Source organism: Aethalodelphis obliquidens, unplaced genomic scaffold (assembly GCF_003676395.1).
Source record: "Aethalodelphis obliquidens isolate GAN/ISIS:26980383/991018 unplaced genomic scaffold, ASM367639v1 scaffold16, whole genome shotgun sequence".
In the NCBI taxonomy this organism is placed as follows: domain Eukaryota; kingdom Metazoa; phylum Chordata; class Mammalia; order Artiodactyla; family Delphinidae; genus Aethalodelphis; species Aethalodelphis obliquidens.
In genome coordinates, this window is record NW_020837960.1 from 2,270,130 (window position 1) to 2,296,495 (window position 26,366).

Sequence of the window (26,366 nt, forward strand, 5' to 3'; positions counted from 1 at the left end):
TGATTATTTCACACCTTTCAAAAACATTCTATGGCAGTTCTTCAGCCTTGAATCCAAGCTCCTTCAGCCTCCCTTCCTGACCTTATTTTCCCCTTCTTCCAGTATGCACCATATGCTGCTGTCACAGCATGACTGGTGGTTCCCTCTGGGCCCCATTCACTCTTCCAGGTACCGCTGGTTGAGAGTGGCCTCTCATGGCCTCAAGTCCGTTTGTCCCAGCTTCTCCTGAAAGAAAATTCCTGCAAAATCACCTCTATTCCCTAGCTTAGCCTCCCCTTGATTCTTGGTATTGAATAAGCATTTTTATTTTCTCTATCTGAAATCATTTCATTCTTTGTTCAAAAACTTCATGAGGAACAAAGCCATTGAAAAGTCTTTTCAGATTTTTCTAATATATGAAAATATTAAAACAAGTTTAAAATACATCTAATATATTTTCAACAGGAAGTAAGCAATTGCCGAGCTTAAGCACTGTCAGACTAATTTCTCAGGATAAAATGAAGCTCTTGTGGGTGACAAGTTAAACTTCTGCTTAGAATGGTGGTGTTCTACCGTGTAATTAACCTTTTCCTCTCTGGGTTACTCTGTGATTATAGGGTCATGGGTGTTCACTGTGAGTGATAGTCACATCTTGTTAAATGTCATTATCATTTCACATCTACATATGTATGTAAATAGATACATTATTTTTCCCCAGACACTCTGTACTTTTGCATCTGAAGACCTCTGTTCAGCACACTCAGCCCTGTACAACACACAACCTTGGCAATGTTCTTTTTGCCAGGGAGACAATACTGGTTTTAAATTTTGTTTTCTTTAGTAATTGTTAGAAAAGGTCACTGTGAACAAGCTAATCAGAGTTGGTCACTTGGATACTTACATGCGAGATATTTTAACAAACACTTAACACAGAAAGAATGATTAGTTAGTGCCTTTCTTCAACATCATGTGGTGGAGTAATTGCTAAGCAGGAAGTCAGGAAATTTATCCTCTGCTTTGTAGCTAATAGCCGTGAGTGATCATAGAAAGGTCTGTACTCAATGTCCTCATTGATAAGTGATTGGCTTTTTTCACTTACTATGTTTTGGATATGGTCCATATCAACAATTTAAATATGCTTCATTATTTTTTCCTCATCTCGGCATATTTTAGTATATGAATGTCATAGTTTATTAAGTCTGTCTCTTGCAGATGGGCATTTAGGTCATTTTCAATCACTTGTTATTATAAACATTGTAATAAACATCCTTGTACATATGCCCTTGCACTCATGAGTTACAAGTAAGATAATTTTCTTAGAAAAAAATCATTTCATCAAATGGTATGTGCAGTTTTATTTCTGATACAGATTGCCAAATTGCATTCCCAAGAGGTTGCATTAGTTTTATATTTCCACCAATAATGTGTGGAATGATCTGTTTTCCAACCTTTACCAATTATCCTCAGTTGTTATTATTGCCATGCTGATAGGTAAAAATGATCTCTCATTGATGTACTTGGAAAATCTTTAATTATGAATGATGTTGTGGATTATATCCTCTATATAAAAGCCCTATTTGTTTGTCTTTATGATGGATTCCCTGAACATATTATTTGCCTGATTTTTTGTTATTTTTTTATTGATTGTTGATTTTTTTTTTTTTTCCTGAGTCATAATGTTCTTTATTTCAAGAAAATCAGTTTTAGGGAATACCTGTTTTCAATTTTTTTTTCCCCTGGTTTCTCCTTTTATTGTTTATGTGTAGACTTTGTTCTTATTGTTCTTGTGATTTATAGACATTTATTATAGTACAAACTATATGACATTTGGGTATTCAGATTTTTCCCAGGAAAATCGTCTCCTTTCAGAACCAATGAAAAATATACTTTTCTATACTGTCTGCTATATTTTGCAATTTAATTTTTTCATGTTGAAATAGTTGATCCACTGGGATTTATTTTGGTATAAATAGCAGGGTGGGATCCAAATAAACTACCATCATAGTAGTTATTGAATCTTTTCTTATCCTCTACTGATTTGAAACGCCACATTTATCATGAATCATGAATTGAGTTTTCTTAGTCAATGTGAAATTCAACCATGAATTTCGTTTCAATACTCAATATGAATTGCCAAGAGCAATATATACTATACATTATTTTCCAAGCATATCTGACAACAGAACCGCCCTACTTCCCCCACAGTACACACACATGGACACACACACAGAGCTTCTCATGGGTCTAGCGTTCTGTGGTACACATTTTGGGAAATTCTGTCTGTCTGATTGAAGTTGTGTTTTGGTGTATTTTTTTTTTTTAATGTTGGATGTCTATTTAATACAGCACAACTAAGTTTTTGCTATAATATTTCGTAATGACAAACTCATTCATTGACTATATGGTTTCTTTAAATTTTGTGCCTTAAGTGTGCTTACATTCCAAAAGTGGTTATGCCCTTTTTATTTGAGAGGAGAATTAAGTGAGCAGACAAGTAACTTATTTTTCTGGAATTTGGTCAATTGTTTATATTAGTTTTTAAAATGAAAGAACTTTCATAAAAAATTCCAGAAGAAGGTAAATTAGATATCTTCATGAGTTAAGCTGAATGACTATGATGCCAAAATCACTTTCTTACAACAGAATCTAGATCATAAGAAATCTGGAGATTAAAAGTTAATAACAATACACTTTGATTTATATATAACAGTATATTTATTTTACCCCTTTTTCTTGGTGGTTTGTATAATTAGAATAGAACCATGCTTTATATATGACATCCAGTAATGGATTTTTTTTTCTTTTTGAGACTGGAGAGTTCATATAAGAAAAATTCTTTATTTTACAAATATCTCTATAACTCTACTTACTATAAGACATGAAATCATTTAGATTCCATTTACACATTCAAATGTATCTGCAAAATAGTTTTCACTCAAGCTTTGAAAAATATAGCCTTATATTTTATCCAGAGCAACTAAAAGAATGGCCCCGTGGTCTGTGCTCAGAGTTATGATGACTGTCACATGTCCAAGCATATTCAAGGTAGCGAGAAGGGGTAGCAACGTGCGATGGCAGCCACAGCTGTCACAGCTCTGGTAGATATTCAAGATAGGAGGAAGGGGGAGAGTGGCTATCAGCATCTGCCTCTTCTGTTTCTAGCAGCACCATACAGGTGATCACTTACTCTTTATCAGTCAGAAATGCATCATTGGGCCACCCTCAGCTTCACTACAAGGAAGCTTTGGAAAATGAGGTTTTAACTTTTCCAGCTTCTGCAGTGGAAGCAGACAAAGAGAGGGTAGGGAATGGATGTGTTGCACTGGCCATTCAGCAATGTGTGCCATATTAGTGAAAAAGAAGAGTCATCATAATATTAAAAATAATAGTAATATTTATTGAAGCCTTACTGTGTGTGAGGCATTATCCTAAGCTCTTTACATGTATTAGCTCACTTAATCCTCACAACAGCCTTTTGAGGAGCGTACTATTATTATCCCCATCTTATACAGGAGGAAATAGGGAGGCACAAGATGGTCTTTAAGGGGCACACAGCTGGCAAGAGCCAAGATTTAAGCCCAACACTTTGGCTCCTTGACTTTGCTCTTAAGTTTCTTTTGGAAAAAAGGAAAACAACCTTACTTCGTTGTAAAAGATGCTACATTTTTCCTTCTAACTTGTAACAGGAAATATATTTAATTCAAGATATGCAAATAATGAAGAATAGTGAATAAAACCAGAAATATTAAAGTATTGGGTTTCTAAATATAAAATTCCACTTCTCATGGTTGAGTCAGTCATTATAATATACAAGAGAACTGTTCTAATTATCATTTTATCAGTTAAATCCCAATGAAAATTGGCTAATTCCCTTGACTCAAATAAATTTTCAGTTTCACATCTAGATTAAGACATGTTCGAAGATGTTGTTTTGTGTTATTCCTGTCTTTTTGCTGTCTGGGTTAAGTAGTATTTTGAGCTTTGTTCTAGAAGTTTAAAGACTGAACTAGGTTAGCAAGTAAATCAAATACAGCTTTGTCCCCAGAAGGTCTGTAACTAGCAGCATGAACAGTAAATTCATGTAATTTTGTTGGGGCAACTGTCTTGTGTTTCTTTTAGAAAGAGGTGGGTTAACTTCTGAGTCTCTGAATTTTGAGTATCAGCTGCACACTTTCAACAATTCTTTGGAGAAACTGAGCTTTCCTTCCCTATCCTCTTGCCAAATTCCAGGTGGTTATTATATGTCTTACTACTACTAAAGTCATATCAAATGAGATGAGACTTAAAGAAAGTGTGCCAGAGACTGTGGGAGTGAAAAGGGGAGCTCTGGAAGCACGTGCAAAGTGAACACAATGGAAAATGGTCACAGGTTGAGAACAGTTGGTTCCTCCTAAAATCCCCTTTGCATATTAGCTTGCCATGTGGCTTCCCCTCAGCTCTTTCCTTATGTCTACACACACCCCCTTCCTAACAGAACTCATGCTCTGCCATAACATCAGTAATGACCACAGCAAAGATTAACTGTTATTAAGTTCTTATGATGTGCCAGGCACTCTGCTGAGTGTTACACATGATTTATCTCCTTTAATCCTCCCAATAATATTGTGAAGTAGGTGCTATTATTAATCACACATCAAAGTTGAGGAAAAAAGAATGGAGGTTAGTAAGGTTAAGTAATTTTCCCAAAGCCACACTGATTTCTAATTGGAAAGCCAGAATTTAAATACAGGTTGTCTAAATTCAAAACTTGTGTTCATTACCATTTCACTATGTTTATGTTCTTTTCTATAGCTTCCAGTACAACCAGTATGCTTCTAAGTTCAACTTGTTAGTATATTTAATTCCTCTCCCCCAAGTTTTAAACCTGTGAAACCATCATCCTTCTAGACACCTTTAATCACCTGCAGTTGGATATCTCATGAAGATCTCAACATATCCAAACTGAATTCTTCTCTTGTCTCAGCCCCATTCTACCATGAAACAAAAATAATTCAGTACTTGGTGAATAATAACAACATATATCCAAGTGGCCAAACCGGATACTTGGAAATTAGCCTCGACTTCACTTTTTAGTACTCACATCCACGCAGACCAAGATTTTTCTGTTTTTCCTCCTTTCTCTTTTCCTTTTTCACCACTTCTGTTCTTTACCTGATTCCCACAATCGCATTTTGCCTGGACTTAAACCAGGAAACCTGCCTTCTCCTTATTTTCCTTGCCCTTTGTCTTGTCTCTTCTCAGAGTGATCTTTGTAAAGTAGAAATTTGACCGTGTTAATTCTTCATTTAAAATAAGTTAATGGCTCCCTTCCAAACTCCACAGTCTGGCATGTTCTTCAGCGCTTGGTGACTTGGCCACTACCTGTCTCCTCAGCATCACCTCTCAGTAACCCCTACTGTAACCTGCCCTCCATTCCCCTGGACATGAGAGTTCTCCCAAGTGTTTCATGTCCCCTGTACAGCTGTTCTGTGAACTCTGCAGGGCCTTCCCTCTTCAGGAAGCTCTGGCAAATGTAAAGACTCCTTTAAGTCTTAGGTCTTCAGGAGGCCTTCTGTGACGGCTTTCCCTTCTCCCTCTGCCCTATGCCAGGTGTCCTTCCTGGGTGGAGATCTCCATCACAATGCTCATCATTGTATATTGGACCATTTGTTACCTGTCTTCTTCCCCTTGTCATAGGAAAGCACGTTAAGGTCAAGAAGCAACCTCTTTCTCTCCTCTTCCTCCTTCTTGGTTGCCTCTTCCTGTCAGGAATTTTTTAGTTTCTTTGTGTGTATCAGTGTGATTTCTGCACATTCCTAAATGAAATACAGTAGGCTTATAGCAAAATAAAATACACTCTCCTTCACCGTCTCAACTTCCTCCCCTTTCCCAGAGGCAACCACTTTTAATTCTTAGTGTTTTTTTTTTTTTTCTGATATTTACCTCTTCCTTATTTCTAGATAATGTACTTAGATTATTATTTGTCAGTTTTTCATTTTAGTCACTGAGTTCCTAAGTGGTAGAAGGTTTAGTTCCCTTATACCCTCTCCCCGCTTATACTTCCCTCGTATACCCCTTCTCCTTTACCTCTGCTGTCTTCACATTATAATTTTATCATACCTGATGGTCAGACGAATAGCCAGTGTTTATAATAGTGCAATGGTGTAAATATTCCTCACCCCTCCAGTTAACATGCCATGATTACTTCCTATTGGACAACAATATTATTTCTAGGTTTATACTAATATTTTTTTTTTAAATGTGCTGGGTATTTGTGTATATATACCTGTCACTGTTTTATCCAAACTCTCTGACAGGTCTGTGAAATAAGGAACAATCCTTTTTCCAAATGGTCAACCCAGCAGATTTGCTTTTAGTTTCTCAGCCACTGTTCTCTCCTATGGCCCAGTTGTCTCCCATGTGATCTCCTTAGCAGATCCCCCTCTGCCTGTCCTCACATCCTCTTGATTCTCCTTTAAAAATATCTCATCCCTACCTCTCCCTTCTCCATTTCCCTTGATGCTGTACGACTTCTTAAAATACGATTTACAAATTAAACAAGGTGATATGTTATTCACACAAAGCACAGCTTTGACTATTGCAGTTAGTCTATTTATTTAAAAGAGTTTTAACAGCAAGAAAGAGACTATAATAAATATTTTGAATATCAATTGACTTGTAGTTAAAGAAGTTGAATTCTAGTCTACAATAAAAATGGCTAGTTTTTATTTCTTTGGTTTGTATTAGAATAATGTAAATATGAGTCCTTTAAATACTTTATTGTACCTCACTTTTGTTTTTATTTATAACTTTTGCCTTTGAACCTGCTATCTCTTCTGCCAGGTATGCTGTTCCCTCCCCAGTCCCTGCCATGGTCAACTTCTGCTTGTTCACCAGGTCATAATTCACTAGGAAAACTTACATCTCCGATAGAACCCTCCCATACCTAGCACACTGTTCTGCTTCTGGAGAGCTGAAAACATTTCTTGTTAATTCTTGGGATCTAGATGTCCTTCATGCCTAGTAATGTTCTGGCGCATCATAGCCCTCAACAAACATGTGTCAAATGAATATTCTAAATGCATTTTCAGCGTTTGGGAAAACATCTTCATTTTATGTCTCCATGTTACACATTGGATTGTTTTAAGAGTCTACCTGTATTTCTGATCAGAGCTTCCCTTAGAAATGATGTTATTAATCACATATGCTATTAAAGAGTTATTTAATTTATAATGGATCTAAAACAATGCTGAAAACCTAATCAGATATTACATAAACTTCCTATAGTGCACTATGGAGTTCATTTATGAATTTATTTCCCTACATTTTTTATCTCAGCAATTTACCACTGCTTTCATTTGTATGATCTCATTTGATCCTCTCATCAACCCTAGATAGGTATTATCTCTATTACACATGTCAGGAACATGTAGGAACATGTAGCCAGTTGACAACTCAGACTAGAATGCAGATCTTCTTTCTCTGATATACTATTCTTTCCATTGCGGGAGTGGGGAATGAAGGCCAAGCAAAGCCATTAGCTCTGGGGGACAAGACCAAAGGATAGAAGTTCCAGGTAGAGACTGATGTATGGGAGAGAAAATGTTTGTGGAGAATCACAGGCAGTTGCCTTTAGCTAAAGAACAGATTGTGATGTTGGAAACCAGAGATAAGATTTAGAAAGCAGTTGGAGTCAGTGTCAGGGCCAAGTGAAAGGGTTGGGACTTTATATTGTGGGAAGTGAGTGATATTGAAAATTTGTGACCAGGGCATCATAATTCCGCTTTAGTGCTCTATGGGATGAATTAGAATTAGGGAGAAACGAGAAGCAACATCATTTTAGGCAACTCATGCGATATTTCAGGTGAAAAATAATTCAGTTCTGGACCACCAACATTAAGTTTAGTCAGAAAAGGAAACAATGGATCACTTCTTGGGATACTGGCATGTACATGAGCAAGGTTTGGCAACTGAATGGTTGTGTGAGCCCAGGGAAAGGAGGGAACAAAGCTTTGCTGTTTACAGTGGTGGTGGGAATGTGCTCCCGCTGGTTCCCTCCCCATCGTGACCTTTATTCTTCTACGTGGTGACTCCTTCCAGTTGACCACGCTAGTGCTTCATTTGTTAATATAGTCAGCATACGTTAATGAACACTTTCTTTGCTAGGTGTTAAAGATAAATGGAAACCACAATCCCTGCCCTCAACAAACTCTCTGTGGTAGAAACCATCAAGTAAACAATATTGTAAAGGATTTATTGCTATATGTACCACAAGTCATTAGGACACAGAGAGGCAACCAGTTCAGCACACACAGCTCAGGAAAGGATTCTCAGTTATCTATCTTGAAGGAGAAGGAGTTAGATTGGTGAAGAAAGTGGGAAGGATGTTCTGTGTAAACAAAACAGCATGATCAAAGGTGTGAAATTGGGAACGTGGAACTGTGATGTAAGTTGTTTAGTGAGCCTGAACATGTCAGCATCTATCTCCTAAGAACAGTGACATTATCCTCCCTGATCATAATATAATTATCAAACTCAGGTAACCAACATTGGTACAATATAATTACTTAATACCCAGCAAATTTAAAATTTGTCTAATTATCCCAATAATGTCACCTGTGACTTTTTTATAATCCGAGAGCTAATGGAAGATTGTGTGTTGCATTTAGTTGCCATGTCTATTTAATCTCCTCTAAGCTAGAATGCTGCTTCCCTAAGCTTTTCTCCTCTCTTTCTCTTGCTTGGTGTTTCATGATATTGATGATTTTTAAGAAACCAGACCAGTTGTTTCACAGAATGTCGCTCACTTTGGATTTGTAAGATGGTTTCCTTACGTTTAGATGCAGGTTAAATTTTTTTGTTGTTTGTTGTTTCTGTTAAAGATGGTTTTAAGCTTTTGTTTATTTATTTATTTATTTTGGCCGTGCCGCACGGCTTGTGGGATCTTAGTTCCCCAGCCAGGGATCAAACCTGTGCCCCCAGCAATGGAAGTGCATAGTCCTAACCATTGGACCTCCAGGGAATTCCCAGGTTAAATATTTTTACACAGTTTATATTGTGTCCATCTCAGTGCATCACTTCAGGAGACAATTATTGTCAGTGTGCCCCATTACTGGTGATGTCAAATTTGATTAGTTGGGTAAGGTGATATCTTTGAAATTTCTCCATACCATGTTCCTCCATAACCTTACATACAATGGGTTTTGTAACCATTGATGATTTCTGCCTAATTAATTCTTACTGTGTGAGTTGTGATATGGTGAATTTTCTGTTTCCCTTATCTATCTCTTATATTAATGGAACTCGGTCCTCTTTATATCTTTGACATCTATTGGTTCACATTCTTATTCAAAGCAGATCTTTTTCTTCCCCGATATTTAATAAATTTTTAAATTTTCAGCATCAGTATGGATGCATGATTCTTTTTTCCAGTGTGTAATAATCCGTTCCCATCATTACCCATTCAGTGCTCAAATTGTCCTAAATTTGGCCAAGGCTGTCCTTCAGTCTGGCTCCTCTGCCCTTTTGATATATCCCTACCTGTCTTTGAGCACTTTCTTATTTTCTGGCACAGTAATATTTTCTCAACTCATTTCATACTTTCTTGATCTCAGTCCTAGAATCAGCCATTTTTCTAAGTATTCCGGTTCCTATTAGTGAGTAATAATATTTAGAAACCAAGATCTGAGGGCCAGCTGTGCTCATTGCTACTGTAGTGTCATTACTTCTAGGCTCTTTTGGGCCACGAAGCTAGAAAAAGCATTTTTCTTAAAGCTTGATCTTCTATGATACCTTTAGATCCAATCCAGCACTTCATGGTTCTTCCTCTCCTTCTCCCACTCCATATTTGTATCTCGCATCCCACAGCAAGCATCCCTGTTGCCAACAGCATCAGCATGTTTACCCATCTGCTCAGGCTTATAATACACATGTAATACTTTCACAATCACGTCATCAGTACCACTAACAACAGCAAACTTACTAAAGAATGTTCAGTGTTTCTTTTTACTAATGAAATATATTCACAACCTTAAATATTTAGCTTTACCTGGAGTTCTTTTTAGAAAAAATATAGTTGAGTTTGAGTGTAAATTTTCAAAGATAGTTACTAATTAAAGTGTCTGAAATATTTGACGTATTTTAATTAAAATAGCCATCAAGCCACTTTAGAATTAAATTTACGTGTAAGTTAACAACCTCCAAATACTCTGTTTCTCACCCACCTGTTTTTGGATTATACCTACGAGGTTTAGTACTTCTCTAAAAATGAAACAGAACCAGATTGAAAAGGGCTGACACATGTTTATATTCACATATCTGTTTATAAACTGTAAATGAATGTGTTATTTGTACTCTACTGCATTCATTTGTCATCTGTTCCCTATAGAGGGATTGCGTTTCAAAAAAAGAAATAAAAAGTCCAGAGGAAAATAGTTTTCTAGTACTTTACACATGATGGTATACCAGACATACAATTTCATAGAGAATGCCTGAAAATAACTTCTCTCTAAGGGACAAAAAAAATCTTTGGCATTTTCATGAATTTAGATTGATCCAATAGTTTCTTTGAAGCTTTTTTTTTTTTAACCACTTCCTTTAAATAACATCATTGACAACTGTAAATAGCTATAGATTATTACAAGATAACCAGATAGAGAGAAATGGCTCTATAACCACATCTTCATCAATTATATACAGAATATCAATTTAAACTAATCATAATGTGATATAATCATTTAGATTTTTGAGAGCCTCTTTTGGTTTATTTTCCATCGTAGAAGACAAACTTTTCATACATTCTGTAAAAGTTTGCAGTGATTGTTCTGTGTCACCTAAAGTCTGGGGATAATTATCCTGATATGAAGAATCAATTGTTGGGAGCACGTTCACAGAAATTAACCTGGAAATATAATTTTGTATAAGTTTAGACAGCAGAATCTCAATAACGACAACAGAAATACTCTCCCACACCTGGTCGATTTTAGAAAAGGAGCCGATGCCTTGAAAATAACCCATTTCTACAAGGGAAATGTGATTTATGATAACCTGAGACACAGATATGACTAGAACCACCTTCCATTTAAAGTTATTTTGCCACCAGACTATAAAAGCAGTGCTCTGAAGTGAATCAGTCGAACTCGGTTCTCTTTAGTGGACAGTAACACGGACACTAATGAGACAGATTTCATTAAAAGATATTTGATTTATGAGAGAGTTAAGTCATATCATATTTTGAAATTGCTGGCTTAGTCCTGGCATCTGATCTTTTTTCCCCCTACCATACCATCACCAGTTTCTGCGCATGCTTTGACATTGCTATGGTAACCCCGAGGGCTGATGGAATTCCCTGCATCTCTTTTCACAGAGGGTGATGAGACAGGAGTGATGGATAGTCTGCTGGAGGCCTTGCAGTCGGGGGCTGCCTTCCGCGACCGAAGGAAAAGGACACCGAAGCCGAAAGGTGAACGTTACACTTGTTTCCTGTTCCTTTCTAGGGGACTATCACAAAGAACAACCCCCCCCCCAGCACCCCGCGCGCGCCAACATCCCCTTGCCCCCACTTTTTGTAATTCTTTTAAAGTCATGTGTCAAGAATGCAGAGCTGTGGGCAAAAACTCTTCAGAAGTTTTATAAGTTTGTTTAATCCTTCCCTTGCAAGTGTCAGAGAGAGAAGCGTTCCAGTTGGCCAGTGTCAGTAGCGCATTAACAAATCAATGCACTGAACCTGGAAAAGCCTGATTAGTGTGACAGGTCTCATCTAAAGAACCATATGTACCTTATCCCAGTGGAGTTCACAGTAGCATAATTAAATGAGAAGTAAAAGTCATAACATTATTGCTTCAAGTATTTCAGGGTATTGAAGCATTGCTTTGCTTCCAGAAATACTTAACCTTGGAAATACGTCGAATACTGTTATACTTCCTGAGATGAACAGACCTCTATATTAAGATTCTTTTATATATATTTTTTAACAGATATTCGGCGAAGTCTCAGTCCAGCGTCTCAGCCTGTTCTGAAAGTTTGTAACCATGGTAATAAACTGTATTCATAAATTGCACATTCTCCTTATCTACTTTTATCCTCTTGATCTGTGATTTTAGTAGGTTGCTGTGAAGTTCTCGAGTTTCAGTATGACTAAAATAGTAAAAATGTGTGGATGTACATATTTGCGATGCGATTGTGCACTCATATTTTCCATCCTTCCATTATTGCCTTGAGGTAGTGTCGAGGATTCTTCTTTCAGGTCTCAAGTGCATGTTTTACTTTTAATATTATTATTTGAAGTTAGCTCACACATTCTGATCAGTGTTGTCCAGTGTATCCTTTCAAAAGCATTGTGCTTTCTTAGAACTATTTTAAGTAGTGGATTTGCTTTACATTAAGATACAATTTGAAATATTGAATTGTTACCTGTTTTACTGTACCGTATTTGCCAGTACAGTGTGAAACACTGTGACCAGCATTTTGGCAAAATCTTTAATACAGGTGAGCTTCATGTGATATTATTGTGGCGGGATGTGCTAGAATCACTAAAAAGAAGGTGAGTTAACTTAGTCTCCGATATTTATCTGAGACTGACTCCTTTCAGACATCTCTAACTGGCTCCTGAACACGCAACCTCATGGAGCCCTCTTCCTGTCTTCAAGATGCCATTTTGTGTTGATTGGGTTTTGTTTACTTTGGTTCCCTTTCCCTCACTGTTATGTATTACAGGGTTCTGCTTACCTTTCATGGTCAAAGTCAAATTCATCCATCGTGATTGCCGTTTATTCAGTGAGATTGTTACCAAAGTTTACCAGATTTAGAAATGAAAAGATACTTGACAGATTTTTTTCGAGAGTTGTTTTGGGTACAGATGAATTACGTTCTAGAAGTATTAATATCTGACTGAGTAGAGAAACTTAAGTAGAATTTCTAGGATAACATAAAAAAGAGTATGCGGTAAATAAGAAAAAGACATGGATGTAATGATCTTTTAATAGCTGTGTAGATCCTGACTGCTCAAGGTAAAGTATACATAATACATGCTTAATAAATGAGAGAAAAGGTAAAAATCTACACCAAAATTTTAAATAGATCTTTTGACTTTTTTCAATAGTATGTTTTTATTGTTTTGCCTTTTCCTAGTCTAACAATAGGAAGAAAAAATTGTAATAAGTCAGAAAAATTCATTGTGGATAATTAATCGCTAGCTTTGGGTTATTATTTAGAGTCATTGTGATATACTAAATAATGGCAAAAACTGTAGAGGACAGAGAAACTCAGAGAGGCTGAAAACTTTCTTAGAGTACAGAGCTTTTTAGTGACACAACCGTAATATAGTTTTGATTTCCATCACGTTTCTTGTTTGATTGAATATAGGTACTTAGATTTTTTAATTATTATTATCAATACAATATATGAAATAAACAACTCAGCCCCCATTGTAAGTCATTAAAGAAAAGACCCACAGCCATATGATATGATTATAATGGCATACATATACCCATGCTGTGTTTAATTTAAAATAAATATTTTGGCCATTTTGTAGGGGGAAATTATTTAAGATAAGTTTGTGTACTGGCCTTGAGAAACACAGTCCTTCTGTGACTGTAATGTTAGTAAAGTGTCCAGGCTACAAAGGTTCATCTATAATTGTAAATTGTGATACTTCTGGTCCAGATGAAAAAAGCAGGTGAGCATTACATTTCTATCTCTACCAAGGCCAATGTACTATCGTAAGTTCTAAGGCTTTTGTGATAATTAAGCAAGTAGATTATACAGCAAACCAAAGGAGATATACCATAAAGATCAAATTCTCTGTTCTAATAAAAATGTAGTGGATTAAAATATTTTAAAAACTTATTTTCATTGATATTTCTTTTGTTTTCCCTTTATACTTCTAACCAAGTGAAAAAAATTCAAACCACCAGACTAATCTTTAAGGATTGTATGTATAAAGATAGATTTATCCGACTAGACATTGAAAAATGCAGAATTTGGTTAAGGACATTGCAACAAGCATCATGCATATTTTTTAGAAAAAGGTGACATTTCAGAGTTCATTTTGAAATCTTTTTCTAAAAATTAGTGTGTTTTCACTGAAAGTACTAACCCTACAACTGAACTATGCAACTGAAATGTAACATGGAAACCCCGTTTATTTTTTAATTTGCTTTCATGTACTTAAACAAAACTAACACCTGATATTTATATTTTCTAAAAATATATAGTAGTTGATATTATCTCATTAGTTTTAAAAGATATATGAGATTTTCTACAATTATTTTAAATTTGTTTGCATCCTAAATAAAATAATAATATTAATAGTAATAATAAAGTTAATATTTACTGTTACTTTGCTTGAGTTATTTAAGTTAAAAGCCAAGCAATATGTTGAAATGCTTTATACATATGCCATTTAATCTTCTTAATAATCCTATTAGATAGTCAATGTTTTTATCTCTATTTTATAGTCAAAAATAACCAAGGATTGAACAGGTCTGATAGTTTGTATCCAGTCCTATGACCAAATTTCAAACCCAGGTCCATCTGACTTTTGAGTCCAAGCTCTTAATCTCTCTCCCACATCGTGCTCTGAATACAACTGCTTGAATCCCTATCTTTTCCTCTTCCCATCATCTGGGTGAACCACGTGTGTACATTTTTTTCTCTTGTGACATAAGTTCGAGCTATTGAGATACACCCTCACACCCTCTCAGAGGTTTTCTAGCCTCTGGTCTATCTTCTCCCTTGTTCTCAGATTGAACCACTAGATAGCATTCTTTTCTTTATCTGAGGCTTGGATTACAAGGATAAACCACCTTCTTGAATGAGGACCACTATTTATTTCTTTTAATAAACTCTCTATTAAAAGATCTAAATTAATCTAATAAGTTTATACTCTGTTAGAAAGATCATGGAAATTTTAGATTATATATAGATTATAAATATAGACTTAGACTATATATGTGTGTGTGTGCGTGTGTGTGTAGAGAGAGAGACAGAGATCATCTTTTATTGCAGAATGAGAAAATCCTGATAAAGTATCCTGTGAGACCTTGGGGCTAAAATATCACGGAATATATTTTGGCAAAAGATGACCTCAAAAGTACAATATTCTAACTCCAGAAATTGTACACACTGAATAATTCAGCCCTTGTGTTGTGCTCCAAATCTCTACCCAAAATAGTTTGGTTAAAACCTTTCCCTGTTTTATCTTTTGCTTTGTCTGTTAAGACCTAGGAAGAAATTAAGTATTTGGTATTTTTCCTTGCTAAACCTTCACTCATTCATTTATTTAGCAAAATGTATTAAGCACTTGCTGGGCACTTAATATGCACTCCCACTATCTAGTTGGGAGACAGATGAGCAACAATTCTCATATATCTAATTAATGCCAAGATAGCGGTAATGCACAGAGCTTTTGGAACACCAAGAAGTCTGAAAGACCAATCCAGACTTTATGAGGACAATTCAAACTTGGCTTCTAGAAGGACCTGAAATCAAAGCTAAGTTTTGAAGGATAAGTAGAAATGAGGCAAAACCCTGAGGGCAAGCGTGAGCGAAGAAGCAGAAGCAGCATGCACACACTTTCCCAGGAGGTCTTTTCTGAACCTTAGTCTGAACCCTGTAAAACTGTATGCTCTTATAAGCACCTATATGCTCTTACTAGCACCCTGGTTTTTCCTATTATGCAACACACATTTGCCTTAAAATGTTCTTATTCAGTGTCTGCCACACTACTCCTGAGTCCCATCAGGGTGCAGACAAGACAATAAAGGAGGGTTTCTGGCTTGTTTACTGCCGTAACCCCAGTTCTTCCATGGGTTGGTGCCCGACACATGGATATTTAGTAAGAATGTGTTGAATGAACAGACATGCTTATGTTTAGGCTTGCATAGAACAATTAGTGTACATTGAGCAAAATCGGGTCTGCGGTTGTCACCCAAATAAGTAGGACTTAGTATGCCAATTGCTAAAGCTCTATCTCTAGCTAGGAGTTATCCTTCTCATCTTCTCCCTAATATGTTATCTGTCATCAAAAGGAGATATTTGATCGTCACAGGTTTGAAGGTTGTTGCATTAGATGTGAAGGGTTAGGCTCAATCTTGATTGGATTATTTACTCCTTAGCAGTGGAGAGTTACTTATTAATTAGATTTCTTTCCCTTGCTTAATCAAGCAAAGTTTAACAACAGTAAATAAATGAAAGCATCTGCTAATGAGTACAGGGCATTATCTCATTTCTTTACTTAATACAGTGCATTTGAAATCTAAAGATTTTCTATAGTTTGTAGAAAATAGTAAGTCAAGATAATCAAAATATTTATTAACACATTTTAATAAAATCATACCATATTTGGGTGTTGGTGAATCAGTGTTAGTGAATCACCTGGCCTGGTTAAAAATAAAGGACCAGATAGGGAATAAGTATATTGAGAGTCTGATGCCAGACCAAGAACTTGGACTACTGAGGTTTTTGAGCAGGAAAATGACAGGTCTGAGCAGTTTGTATGGAATCAAAGTGACAAATGTTAGAGAGAAGAAAGAATCGAAAGGACTTTGTAGCCGCTTTGAGCCGACATGGTTTGGCTGCAAGGAATGGGGAGAGTTAGAGAGCTGATCAAGGTACGAGGGGAGAAGCCAAGTCTAGAGCTCTGTGTTGATACCCTCACAAAGACTTGCTAACACTGCATAAGCAGATGAGTTACCTGCAGGAAATCTTCAAAGCTAGAGAATGCAAGTCAAGGACTGAGCCTTAGGAATGGACACAGGTGAGTAACAGAGTGAGTGAGAGACAGAAAAAGGATGAAGATGGGAAGGATTGCATAATAGTGGAGCCCACATTATGAAGGTTGAAAGAAGACTTTCAAGGACTTGGTATGACTCCATGTCCTTGAAATGACTTGGTATGACTCCCATTTCTTTTTCTTTGGTTGTTTCTTTCTTTTTTTCTTTATAAAACTGAGTGGTATTACCACTGAGTGACTAGTGTTTTTCAGGGTACAGTGATTTCTACTCTCTTCAGGGACTTCTTTTCCCTTGTAGACTCTGTAAAATGTTTGTGACAAAGCTTTCACAAATATGAATTGTTCGGCCACACCTTATGGTGCATCTGCCTGCAGTTTGATTGCATCTCATTAGATGGTTCTCTTTTCATTAAGTGGTACGGTGGGATTTTTTTTTTTTAATTAACTGGATATAGAGTAATCAGAAAGAATTCTATAAACTATATGCAATTAAAATCCCTAATGATAAAACTATTTAACTGTGACAAAATAAGATAAAACGTAATCAAAATTTTAGGCAAACAAGGATTACACATTTTCAGTGAGCATCCATAACCTAAACAAAATCTTGCTATATTATCTTTACACCAAATCAATTCTTAATAGGCTTAATTTGGATTTGATTATCTATTTTGACTCTTCCACTTATGTATGGAGCTTTGAGAGATTTTTATAGAAATAAGATTGTATTGCCTCCAGACACAGCTGCTCTGCCACTCCAAGACTGGAAGTCAGAATTAAATGTGAAGCTAGGTAGATATCTTTGAATTGGCATGATTTCCCACAAAATAACACTAAGGGGGGCGCACAAGACAGGCTTTGTTGTTGATATATTAAAACTTCACACACAACCATCCCCCCTCCCTGCTTCACTCAGCCTTGGGTCCCCTTATTTCTTGACCTACCTTTTTCCGAAACAGCAAGAATTTGTCTTGAGGCAGAATTATGAAATTTGTAAGGTTTTCAGTGGTGTCTATTGAGCACTAACTACCATAAGGCTTTTCTGAAAACAGTGAGGACGACACCAAACCAGTCTTTGTCTAGAAAACCTTATCTATCAAAGTAGTAAGTGGTGACAACTACCATTTCCATTTTTTTAACTGTATCCTATTTTAAAGTAGAAAGAGCATAAAGAATAATATAGTCAAATTATATGATTTTGCTAAATGTCATTGGCTTAATTTCTTGAGAATCTTTTTTTGTTCTCTTTCTGATGAATTTGTGCCTGCCTAAGGAAGGGAACTATTAAAATACTAATTGTTTTTGACACCCTTACACTTGGGCTTTCAAGCAGAATTAAGTACTACCTGTAAGTGTCAAAAAACTTAAACATTTTTTAAGGAGACTTTTCTAGCCCAAGAATATAAAACAATTTGGGTGATTTCACATTTTATTCAAACACCAGTCTCTGCTATTTACTATGTAGTCAAGCAAAAGGAAGAACAAACTCAGCAGGGCTCCTGCCTGTGTAAGGATGCCCTGTGGGTAGACAGAAAGGCCTTTCTAATTTATAGTCAGGGCAGGACAACCTTTTGGCTAGTCATTATCAAACAGACTCTTAAGCATGAACAGGTTAGAAAGTTCTCAAGTAGTGAGGACCTCAAGTTGTTTTAAAAGGACATTTATGCAAGAAATAGCAAATGCCTCTCATTTAATGAGTACTCACAGATGTAAGTTGAAGGCTGAGACTAAATTGAGTGAAAGGAGATAAAGAACTATTGTATAAGAAAAGTTATGTCCTTGACTTCTCTGAAATAGTTGTTATGATTAATATGTCTCTTGTTCTATTTGTGTTACACAGTGGACTATAATTGTTATCTTTAAATTTTGGGGCCCATTCTAAATCTCTCCTTTTCTTATAGCATAGGTTCAGAGTCTGGATTTATAAGGAGTCAATGGATAGACTCTAGAAGCTCCTTTAACTCTGTACTTTCATTTTAGATTTTGTGCTTGGGCATATTTTTTTTCCTGCTCAAAGGATCTGTTGATTTTATCAAATTCTCCAAAGAATAAAAAATAATTATTTTATTGTTTTATTACTGGTTTTTTACATATTTTCTCTATTTTTACATGTTACATTTTTATGCATATATACATGACGTGTTTTCCCCATTTGTGACTACGTCAATAAGAGTCTAGTTCTCAAATGACTTTTACTGTTATTTTTTTGTCATTTGAAAACTAAACTTTCATTGACATAATCACAAATGTGGAAAACATATCAAATGGTTGGTGGATCTACAATTTTAGTGACAAATAAATTGTTTCGGATAAACAGTTAAGGTCCAGTGAACTTGTGCTACTGTGGAGGTTCACTCAGGAGGCAGGGAGGGGAAGACATCACCTGTACCCAGGACTGTCATTAGTCTTGCTGGATCTCCCAGGCAGGAAGGTGTGTGTGCAGGGCTCACTAGGTTATGCAGCTGGGAAAGAGCAGTCTCCCAGAGGCCAAGAGAAAGAGCAGTCAGCAAAGCCATAGGCTTCAGAAAGGCCAGGTAAGGAAAGGATGGAGGAGCGCCCAGGCACAGATTGGATTGAAGGACACAGGTGTCACTGTTCACCTCTGGAAGAGCAGTTGTGGTAGAATAGTAGAGACTGAAGCCAGACAGTGTTGGTTAGAGTAGTGGAGGCTGTCCTTTCTAAAAGCCTGGCTATGAAAGAATGAAACAGAAGGGAAATAGCTGGAACTAGAACAGGTTGTAGTTCAATGAAGGGGTTGTGTTTCTTTGCCTTTCGTGTGGCTCTGGCTTTACTGTCTGTATTCTGAAGGGAAGGAGCTCCGGAAGGGAGGGATGAGTGTTTGGTGGGGCAGTATTGAGGGTGAGGTTGCTGGGGGATGGGATGGGAGAGCACCTGGACGGTGGAAAGAAAGGATATATGGAGAGAAGTGGATACAAATATTGAGTAAGGGAGTTTGGAGGTCTCACGTGATGAAGTCTTTTCTCTGAGAACTAGGGTATAAGGTCTCCTCCTGAAAGTGACAGTCTCTGGGTGAGGAAGGAAGGCAAGGGCAGTGGAGGATGGCATGTCTCCTAGATGGATTGTGAGAGGTTACTGCTCAGGGAGATGCAAGATAATTTTTGCATCAATGGCCCAGCTGAAAAAAGAGGCTATTACTTGTGTAATAATGGCTGTCCGTAAAGTCTGAGGGAAAGAAAAGTAGCCCAGGTGCTTCACAGGCCCTGTGACAAAGGGCATTTTGTTCTCCAACTGCCTAAAAGTTCTAAAGGTTAATCTCCAGATGTAACCATAGGGGTCAGTTTGGCAGTAGGCCAACTGAGTGTGCTTTAGAGCAGGAGTCCCCAACCCTCAGGCCACGGACCGGTACCGGCCCGCGGACTGTTAGGAACCGGCACAGCAGGAGGTGAGCAGCGGGCAAGCGAGCGAAGCTTCATCTGCCGCTCCCCATGCTCTCATTGCCGCCTGAACCACACCCCCACCCACCGTCCCTGGAAAAATTTTCTTCCATGAAACTGGTCCCTGGTGCCAAAAAGGTTGGGGACTGCTGCTTTAGAGCACCAGCCAAGCAGAGTCATCCCTTTTTTAGAGGATAAGGTATTTCATGTTTTAAAATAGCGTAGTACTTAATTAGGAAAATAATGGACACTCTGTTGGAACATCTATGCCATCTAAATACAATGCTGAAACAGTGTGTTTAAGCATTGTTTGGGTGTCGTGCTACATATGAGGAAGGCACTCTAGCAGGGATGGTGGGGACCCTAATGCAGCTGGTTTTCCTCCAGGCATGTGCCAACTACATCATGTGTCTGAGATCTTTTCCTACAAAAACAACGCTTGGTGTTAAACTCAATATTTCTAAGGCACTACTAGATTTACTTTTATATTTTATTTTATTTGCCCCTCATTAAAGTTCAGTCTGGAGTAGCCACAGATACAGAAACCACTTTTCAAGATTGTCATCAGTATCAGAAATAAAGGTTTTGCCAAGTGCCTGTCAGGTATTGTAGTTACTTAAAAAACAGCAATAGCCGTTCTTACTCACTGACTATTTGTGAAAGCATAAAACTAGCCAGATTCTTGAATCCTGCTTATAGAAGCCTTGGGTGATCTGGTCAAACAGTATGACTTGAAAACAGCATGGAGTCAGGCTCGAGCTTTAGAGGCAGACAGGCCTTGGTTTGACTTCTTGACTTAATAAAAGGGTGACCCTAGCAGCTTATTTAACCTTTGGATTTCCTTTTCCTCAGCTGTAAGAGAAATTACACTATGTGCTTCATAGACTATTTGGAAGATTAAATAGGGACTATACTAAAGTACCTACAGTTGAGTAGATAGCTAATAAATTCAATAGATGTTAGTTCCTCCTCATTCTTCCCCTTCTCTGCGTACCTTCCATGATGCATGTGTCAATAGAAAGATTATAAATTCTTGAGCAAAGTGACAGTAGTATGCAGAATGGGTGTGCTAATTGGAGAGATTGAAATTAATTCTGTTACTATGAATAGGTCCTATACTGCACTTAAAGTGCATTAATTGGTATGAATTAGTTTAGAAAAGAAAAAGACAAAAAATTAAAAGTCTATAGAGACTTTTGGTTTTAAAATAAAATAATAAAGGTATTTTTACCTCCTTTTCCCCATGGGAGTCACCACAAAGCCACAAGGAAAAGGAGTAATGAAAACCAGTGTCAACTTCTATGAAGTCAAGACATGTTTAACCTGGAACAACTGCATATAAAGACAGGGAAGCAGATATTGCGGGAGAGAGGAAATTGGAATCCAGGTGTATTCATTTCCAAGGCTACCAAACAAATTACCGCAAACTGGGGGCCTTAAAACAACAGAAAATTGTTCTCTCACAATTCCAGAGGCTAGAAGTCCGAAATCAAGGTGTTGGCAGTGTTGGTTCTTCCTGGAGGCTCCGAGGGAGGACCCATTCCCCCTCTCTCATTTCTGGAGGTGGCCGGCAGTCCTCGATGTTCCTGGGCTTGTGGCTGCGTCACTCTCATCTCAGACTCCGTCTTCTCATGGCCTCCCTGTGTGTCTCTGTGTCTTCACATGCCCTTCTTATATGGCCACGAATCATTTGGTTAGGGCTCACCCTAATCTAGTGTGACCCCACCTTAGCTTGATTACATCTGCAAAAGCCCTATTTCCAAATAAGGTCACTTTCACAGGTACCAGGTGTTAGGACTTCAACATAAATTTTGGGTGACACTGTTCAATCCCCAACAGTGGGGGATCCCAATGAGAAACAGACTGATGTGCTCCTCACAGCATCACATAAGGGCTCAGGAGTCACGGGTGCCAGGAACCACTGACAAGAGGAATGAGACACCCAGCTGAAAGTGGGGGTGATGGCAAAGGAGCAGGTCAACCTCCATCCAGGCAGCATGGCTCCCAAGTCGACTTGTGACCCTCCGGCTGCACTTCCCTCCCTTCCTTTCCTCCTCCCCTCCAGGAGGTGGGAGGTACAGATGTTGTTTGGAAAAATTGTGCTGGAAACTATAAATGGGGTGCAAGCCAGAGGTGAGGTGCTGCACTGGAAACAGGGGTAACCTGAACACAGAGGTGGATCTCCAGGAGAAAAGAGGAGACGTGAATAGCACAGTCCTCTTCTGGCCCCAGTCACCACTCAGTGGAAGCCAAGCTTATACTCCAAGCAGATGACAGAAGATTTTTCTGAGATAATGAACAGTCTAGAGAAAAGGCCTTCAGATACTGGCATTATGGGCCCCCTTCCCTCAAAAAATGCTAACTTACTGCAAGAGCATTCCACAGAGAAGCCCACTAGTTAACAAGCCTACTCACACAAATTATTTTCTCTGAAATATTAATTTGGCCCAAGGACTCATCAGCTGACATTTGAGGAAAACATTCAACATGAAAAAAGAAGGGAAACAAACCAGAGGAACTCTTAGTAAACAGAGAATAACACCATAATAATTGCAAAGATGTCAAATATTTCAATGATGAAAAGAATAGGATGATATATGTCATATATATAAGATATATATATATATGTATAAAAGGATTAGAAACAAAAATCTTTTGGATATGAAAAATATAGTAGCAGAAAAAAACAGTACAGTATTTTGAAAAGCATAAACATACAGAGTTCTAGGGAAGATAAGGGGGAAAATGTAGAATTTACAGATAATCTGATATATCTGACTGTACAATTTTTATTATATTTGTATAACTGTATACGACTGTGTACAATTGTATAATTGTATTATAAAGCTTTGGGGACAAGTATGGAAAGAGTGATAGGCACTAGGAAAATAAGAAGCAATTGTTAATTCTAGAAAAAAGTGATGTAGAGTTGACCCTTGAACAACATGAGTTTGAACTATATGGGTTCACTTATATGCACATTTTTTTTTCAGTAGTAAACATTATAATACTACACGATCTGCTGTTGGTTGAGTCCATGAATGTGGAACCACAGCTGGGAGGAACCTCGTGTATGGAGGGCTGACTATAAATCCTATGCAGAGTTTCAAATGCGTGGAGGGTCAGGGCCCCTATCCCCATGCTGTACAGGGGTCAACTGTATAATCATGGTACACTACTGGAATTTGGCATAGCCTTGTATGCTATTTTACAGTCATAATAGTAAAAGCACTGTGGTAGGCAGATTCCAAGATGGCCCTCGGTGATCGCTGCCTCCTGTTGTTCTTTCTCATGTAACCCACCCCCCAAACATTTTCCAGCATTAGTCTGTATAACCAGCGGAATGGGGTAGAAATGATAGTATGTCACATCTGAGATTAGGTTACAAAAGATACTGTGACTCGTCTTGGGTGCTGTGTCTCCCCGTTCCTTGGTTCTGGGAGAAGCTATGTTGTGAGCAGCCCTATGGAGAGACCCAAGCTGTGAGGATATTAAGCTTCAATCTATCACAATAGAAAATCAATAAGTAATGTCTATAATTGCTGAATCAAGAGATAGCAGGAGAAGCATCAATAAGGAAGAGAGTCAGGGACAGTGGACTGCTGTGTTTCATTGGAAGCCTTTTGGATTTCTTCATAAAGTAACCATTAACTTTAACGAAAGTTAAAGTTAGAAGTATGAAACATCTAAATGGGCAGCAGGTGGGCAGTCAGGATGGCAAAACACCTAATGACTCAGTTTAATCCCTATTGAGAATAACCAGAAGCTAAAATCTCTCGCAAGTTGTCTATCTCCTTCTTTACTAAAATACACAGATTTTACTTTTATTTTTCATTTTTCTTTTTCACTTTCTCTCTTCTAATAACTGTGTATAAAGGAGACTTCTCTCTGTTCTAGCTTTCAGCTTTTCATTTTTATGTGATCCAGAGACTAAAGTGCTCTTCACTATGCTTTCTTAAAGAGTGATGATATGGGTGATGAGAGTGAGTTACGGTGGTACCTCTAGCTCAGGATAATGACTGTGCTTCTCCATATAAATCAGACAGTCTTCCCACTTTTTTTGTGTCCTGTAGATAGCATTGGCCAGTGATTTTGCAGCACATATCTGAATATATTTGTCCTTTGTAATTCTTAATGTGAGAGAAAATGATGGAAATGCATAATAGAGAAAATCAAGCACCACTCTATTTTTTTTCTTTTTTTTTTTTTTTTTTTTTTGCCTTTTAGAGCAAAAGTAGCCTTCTAGTGCTGCATAAGAACTTGATGGCTAATCTGTATTCACTGAATCCTTAGGAAACAAGAGAATGGGATGAGATTTGCATTTGGAATTCATATTAGTTACAGTTATTGAGTGAGTGTTTGTAAATTAGTGTCTTAATACATTACACTGGCCTCATGAAAGCCAAGGATGTAGCTAATGTAGCTAGAAGAACTATTTGTGCTTTGGAGGGGAATGGTGGTATGACTACTTGTTATGTAGTCTAGGTAAGGAGGTAATATTTTTCTACTTTATGAGGGTCTATAAATTTATTTAAGAAAGCATTGACATGCATTAAGAAAGCTGCAGGTCCCATTGATTCCCAAGTAAATTAGAAATTATTAGTGTTAGCCATGATGTACGTTATTGTGATATGATAGCATTTGGCTTAAACAGTTTCACCATTTATTAGCTCTGATATTAGAATAAATGACAATGATCATTAAATGCTATGTACATTATCATTTAACTAATTATGCTCGCAATCTCCTCCTATTAGTCAAACATCTTTGGGTTAATTAGAGGAGCTGCCTAATCCCGATTTCTAGAGGAATAATGAAATAAAGGAACATTGAAGTATGCTAAAGAAAGTGTTAGCGCATCACCGTTTACCTCATGTATTGACTTCATTTACCCTCACCCAGTGCATTATCGTAGCCTCAAGGTTAAAAGATTCTGGCAATTCTTTTTATTTTGAAATATGATTAGGCCGTTAAATTATATGTTCATACTTTTCCCATTAAAGCATGTATGCAGCAGAAAAGTGCTAATATGCAAATGAAAACAAAATTCTCATACCCATATTGAAAGATGAACCAAAAAACACTGTTTAGATTAAGCATTAAAAATGTTAATAACACCTTGTACTTTGATTCTGACAAGCTAATAACTCAAAATCCGTAGAATTTTAAGGTTACAAGTATAAGACACAACCAAGAAACTTTTATTATTAGTCCTTTTATTTCTTATTCTTGTTAATATAGTTAGGCTAAGGGATTCTTAAGCTGATGTTTGTTAAACCGTGAGCAGGGTTTTATTTAATCCAAAGTATATTTTATCATTGGGTGAAAAGTATAATTTCATCCCTTTGTCTTAGTCTTCCCCATGTCCCAAAGGAGGAGAAAAAAAGAGAAAAGTATCTTTTAAAATTCATTGTGACCTGTCATGAGGCAACTTCTCAAATAATGATGATGAGGCTCTATTTTTGAACGTGCAGACAGAAATAAATGAAGGGCATAGGGCGTGAAGAGGTAACTAGTACAGTCTCCCAGGCAGAGAGAAGCACCGCCCAAGAGAGCCCCTGGGATCCGTGCTACACTTGCAGCCGTTGGCAGCAGTATCCTCTCTAATAAGTCTCAAGGTTTTCATCACTTCCTGAACACTGCTCTGTCTGTTTGCTACCCATTTGCTGGAAACCGGACAAGGCCTATTACTCTCCATTCTATTAACCTCCTTTCTCTTCATTCACTGATCCCCATTCCCTTTCCTCACCTAAATATAAAAAGACATGGTCTGCTCAGGGTGAGAGATAAATATATTCAGTAATGGAACTAAGTAGGCAGAGTCAGTAACTCTAGGTACTATGTCATAGTAACTTGTAATGTTTCCTAGAAATTAACTCTGTGTCTTCTACATATTTGTTTGTTTTAAAGCCAGGAAAAGGGGAGGTTTTGAGAGTAATGTTTTTAATTATTAGTTTGTGATGAGTTTTCATGTCTTGCTGGTATGCTCTCTTTGTGGTAGTTTCTCTGCACCTAGGTCCAGGCCTATCTGTTTTGAAAAGTGTGATTTATTTGTTTCCATGTTGTAGACCTATAGGGTTAGTCACGTGTTCCTCTTCTAAACAGATCTGTAGTCCTACCTAGAGTGTCTTTATAGTTTTACACTAAGATCTTCTTTAACCCTTCACTGTCCTCTTTCAAGAAATACCAAATACTATTTCTACTTTCTTTTTTTTAAGAAACATTATTCTTTATTATTTGAAAAAATTTTAAATTTAATTTTTATTTTATATGGGAGTATA

General features: G+C 37.2%; 1 protein-coding gene across 2 annotated transcripts in view; it reads left to right on the forward strand.

Moving 5' to 3' along the window:
• Nucleotides 1–26,366, forward strand: part of DIAPH3 (diaphanous related formin 3) — a 546,908-nt gene that overhangs the window by 402,975 nt on the left and 117,567 nt on the right. For both annotated transcript variants that reach the window (XM_027116137.1, XM_027116138.1), the window contains 2 exons: nt 11,324–11,419; nt 11,934–11,990. In XM_027116137.1, the coding sequence (XP_026971938.1) occupies nt 11,324–11,419; nt 11,934–11,990 (153 nt within the window). The remainder of the gene's footprint in view (nt 1–11,323; nt 11,420–11,933; nt 11,991–26,366) is intronic.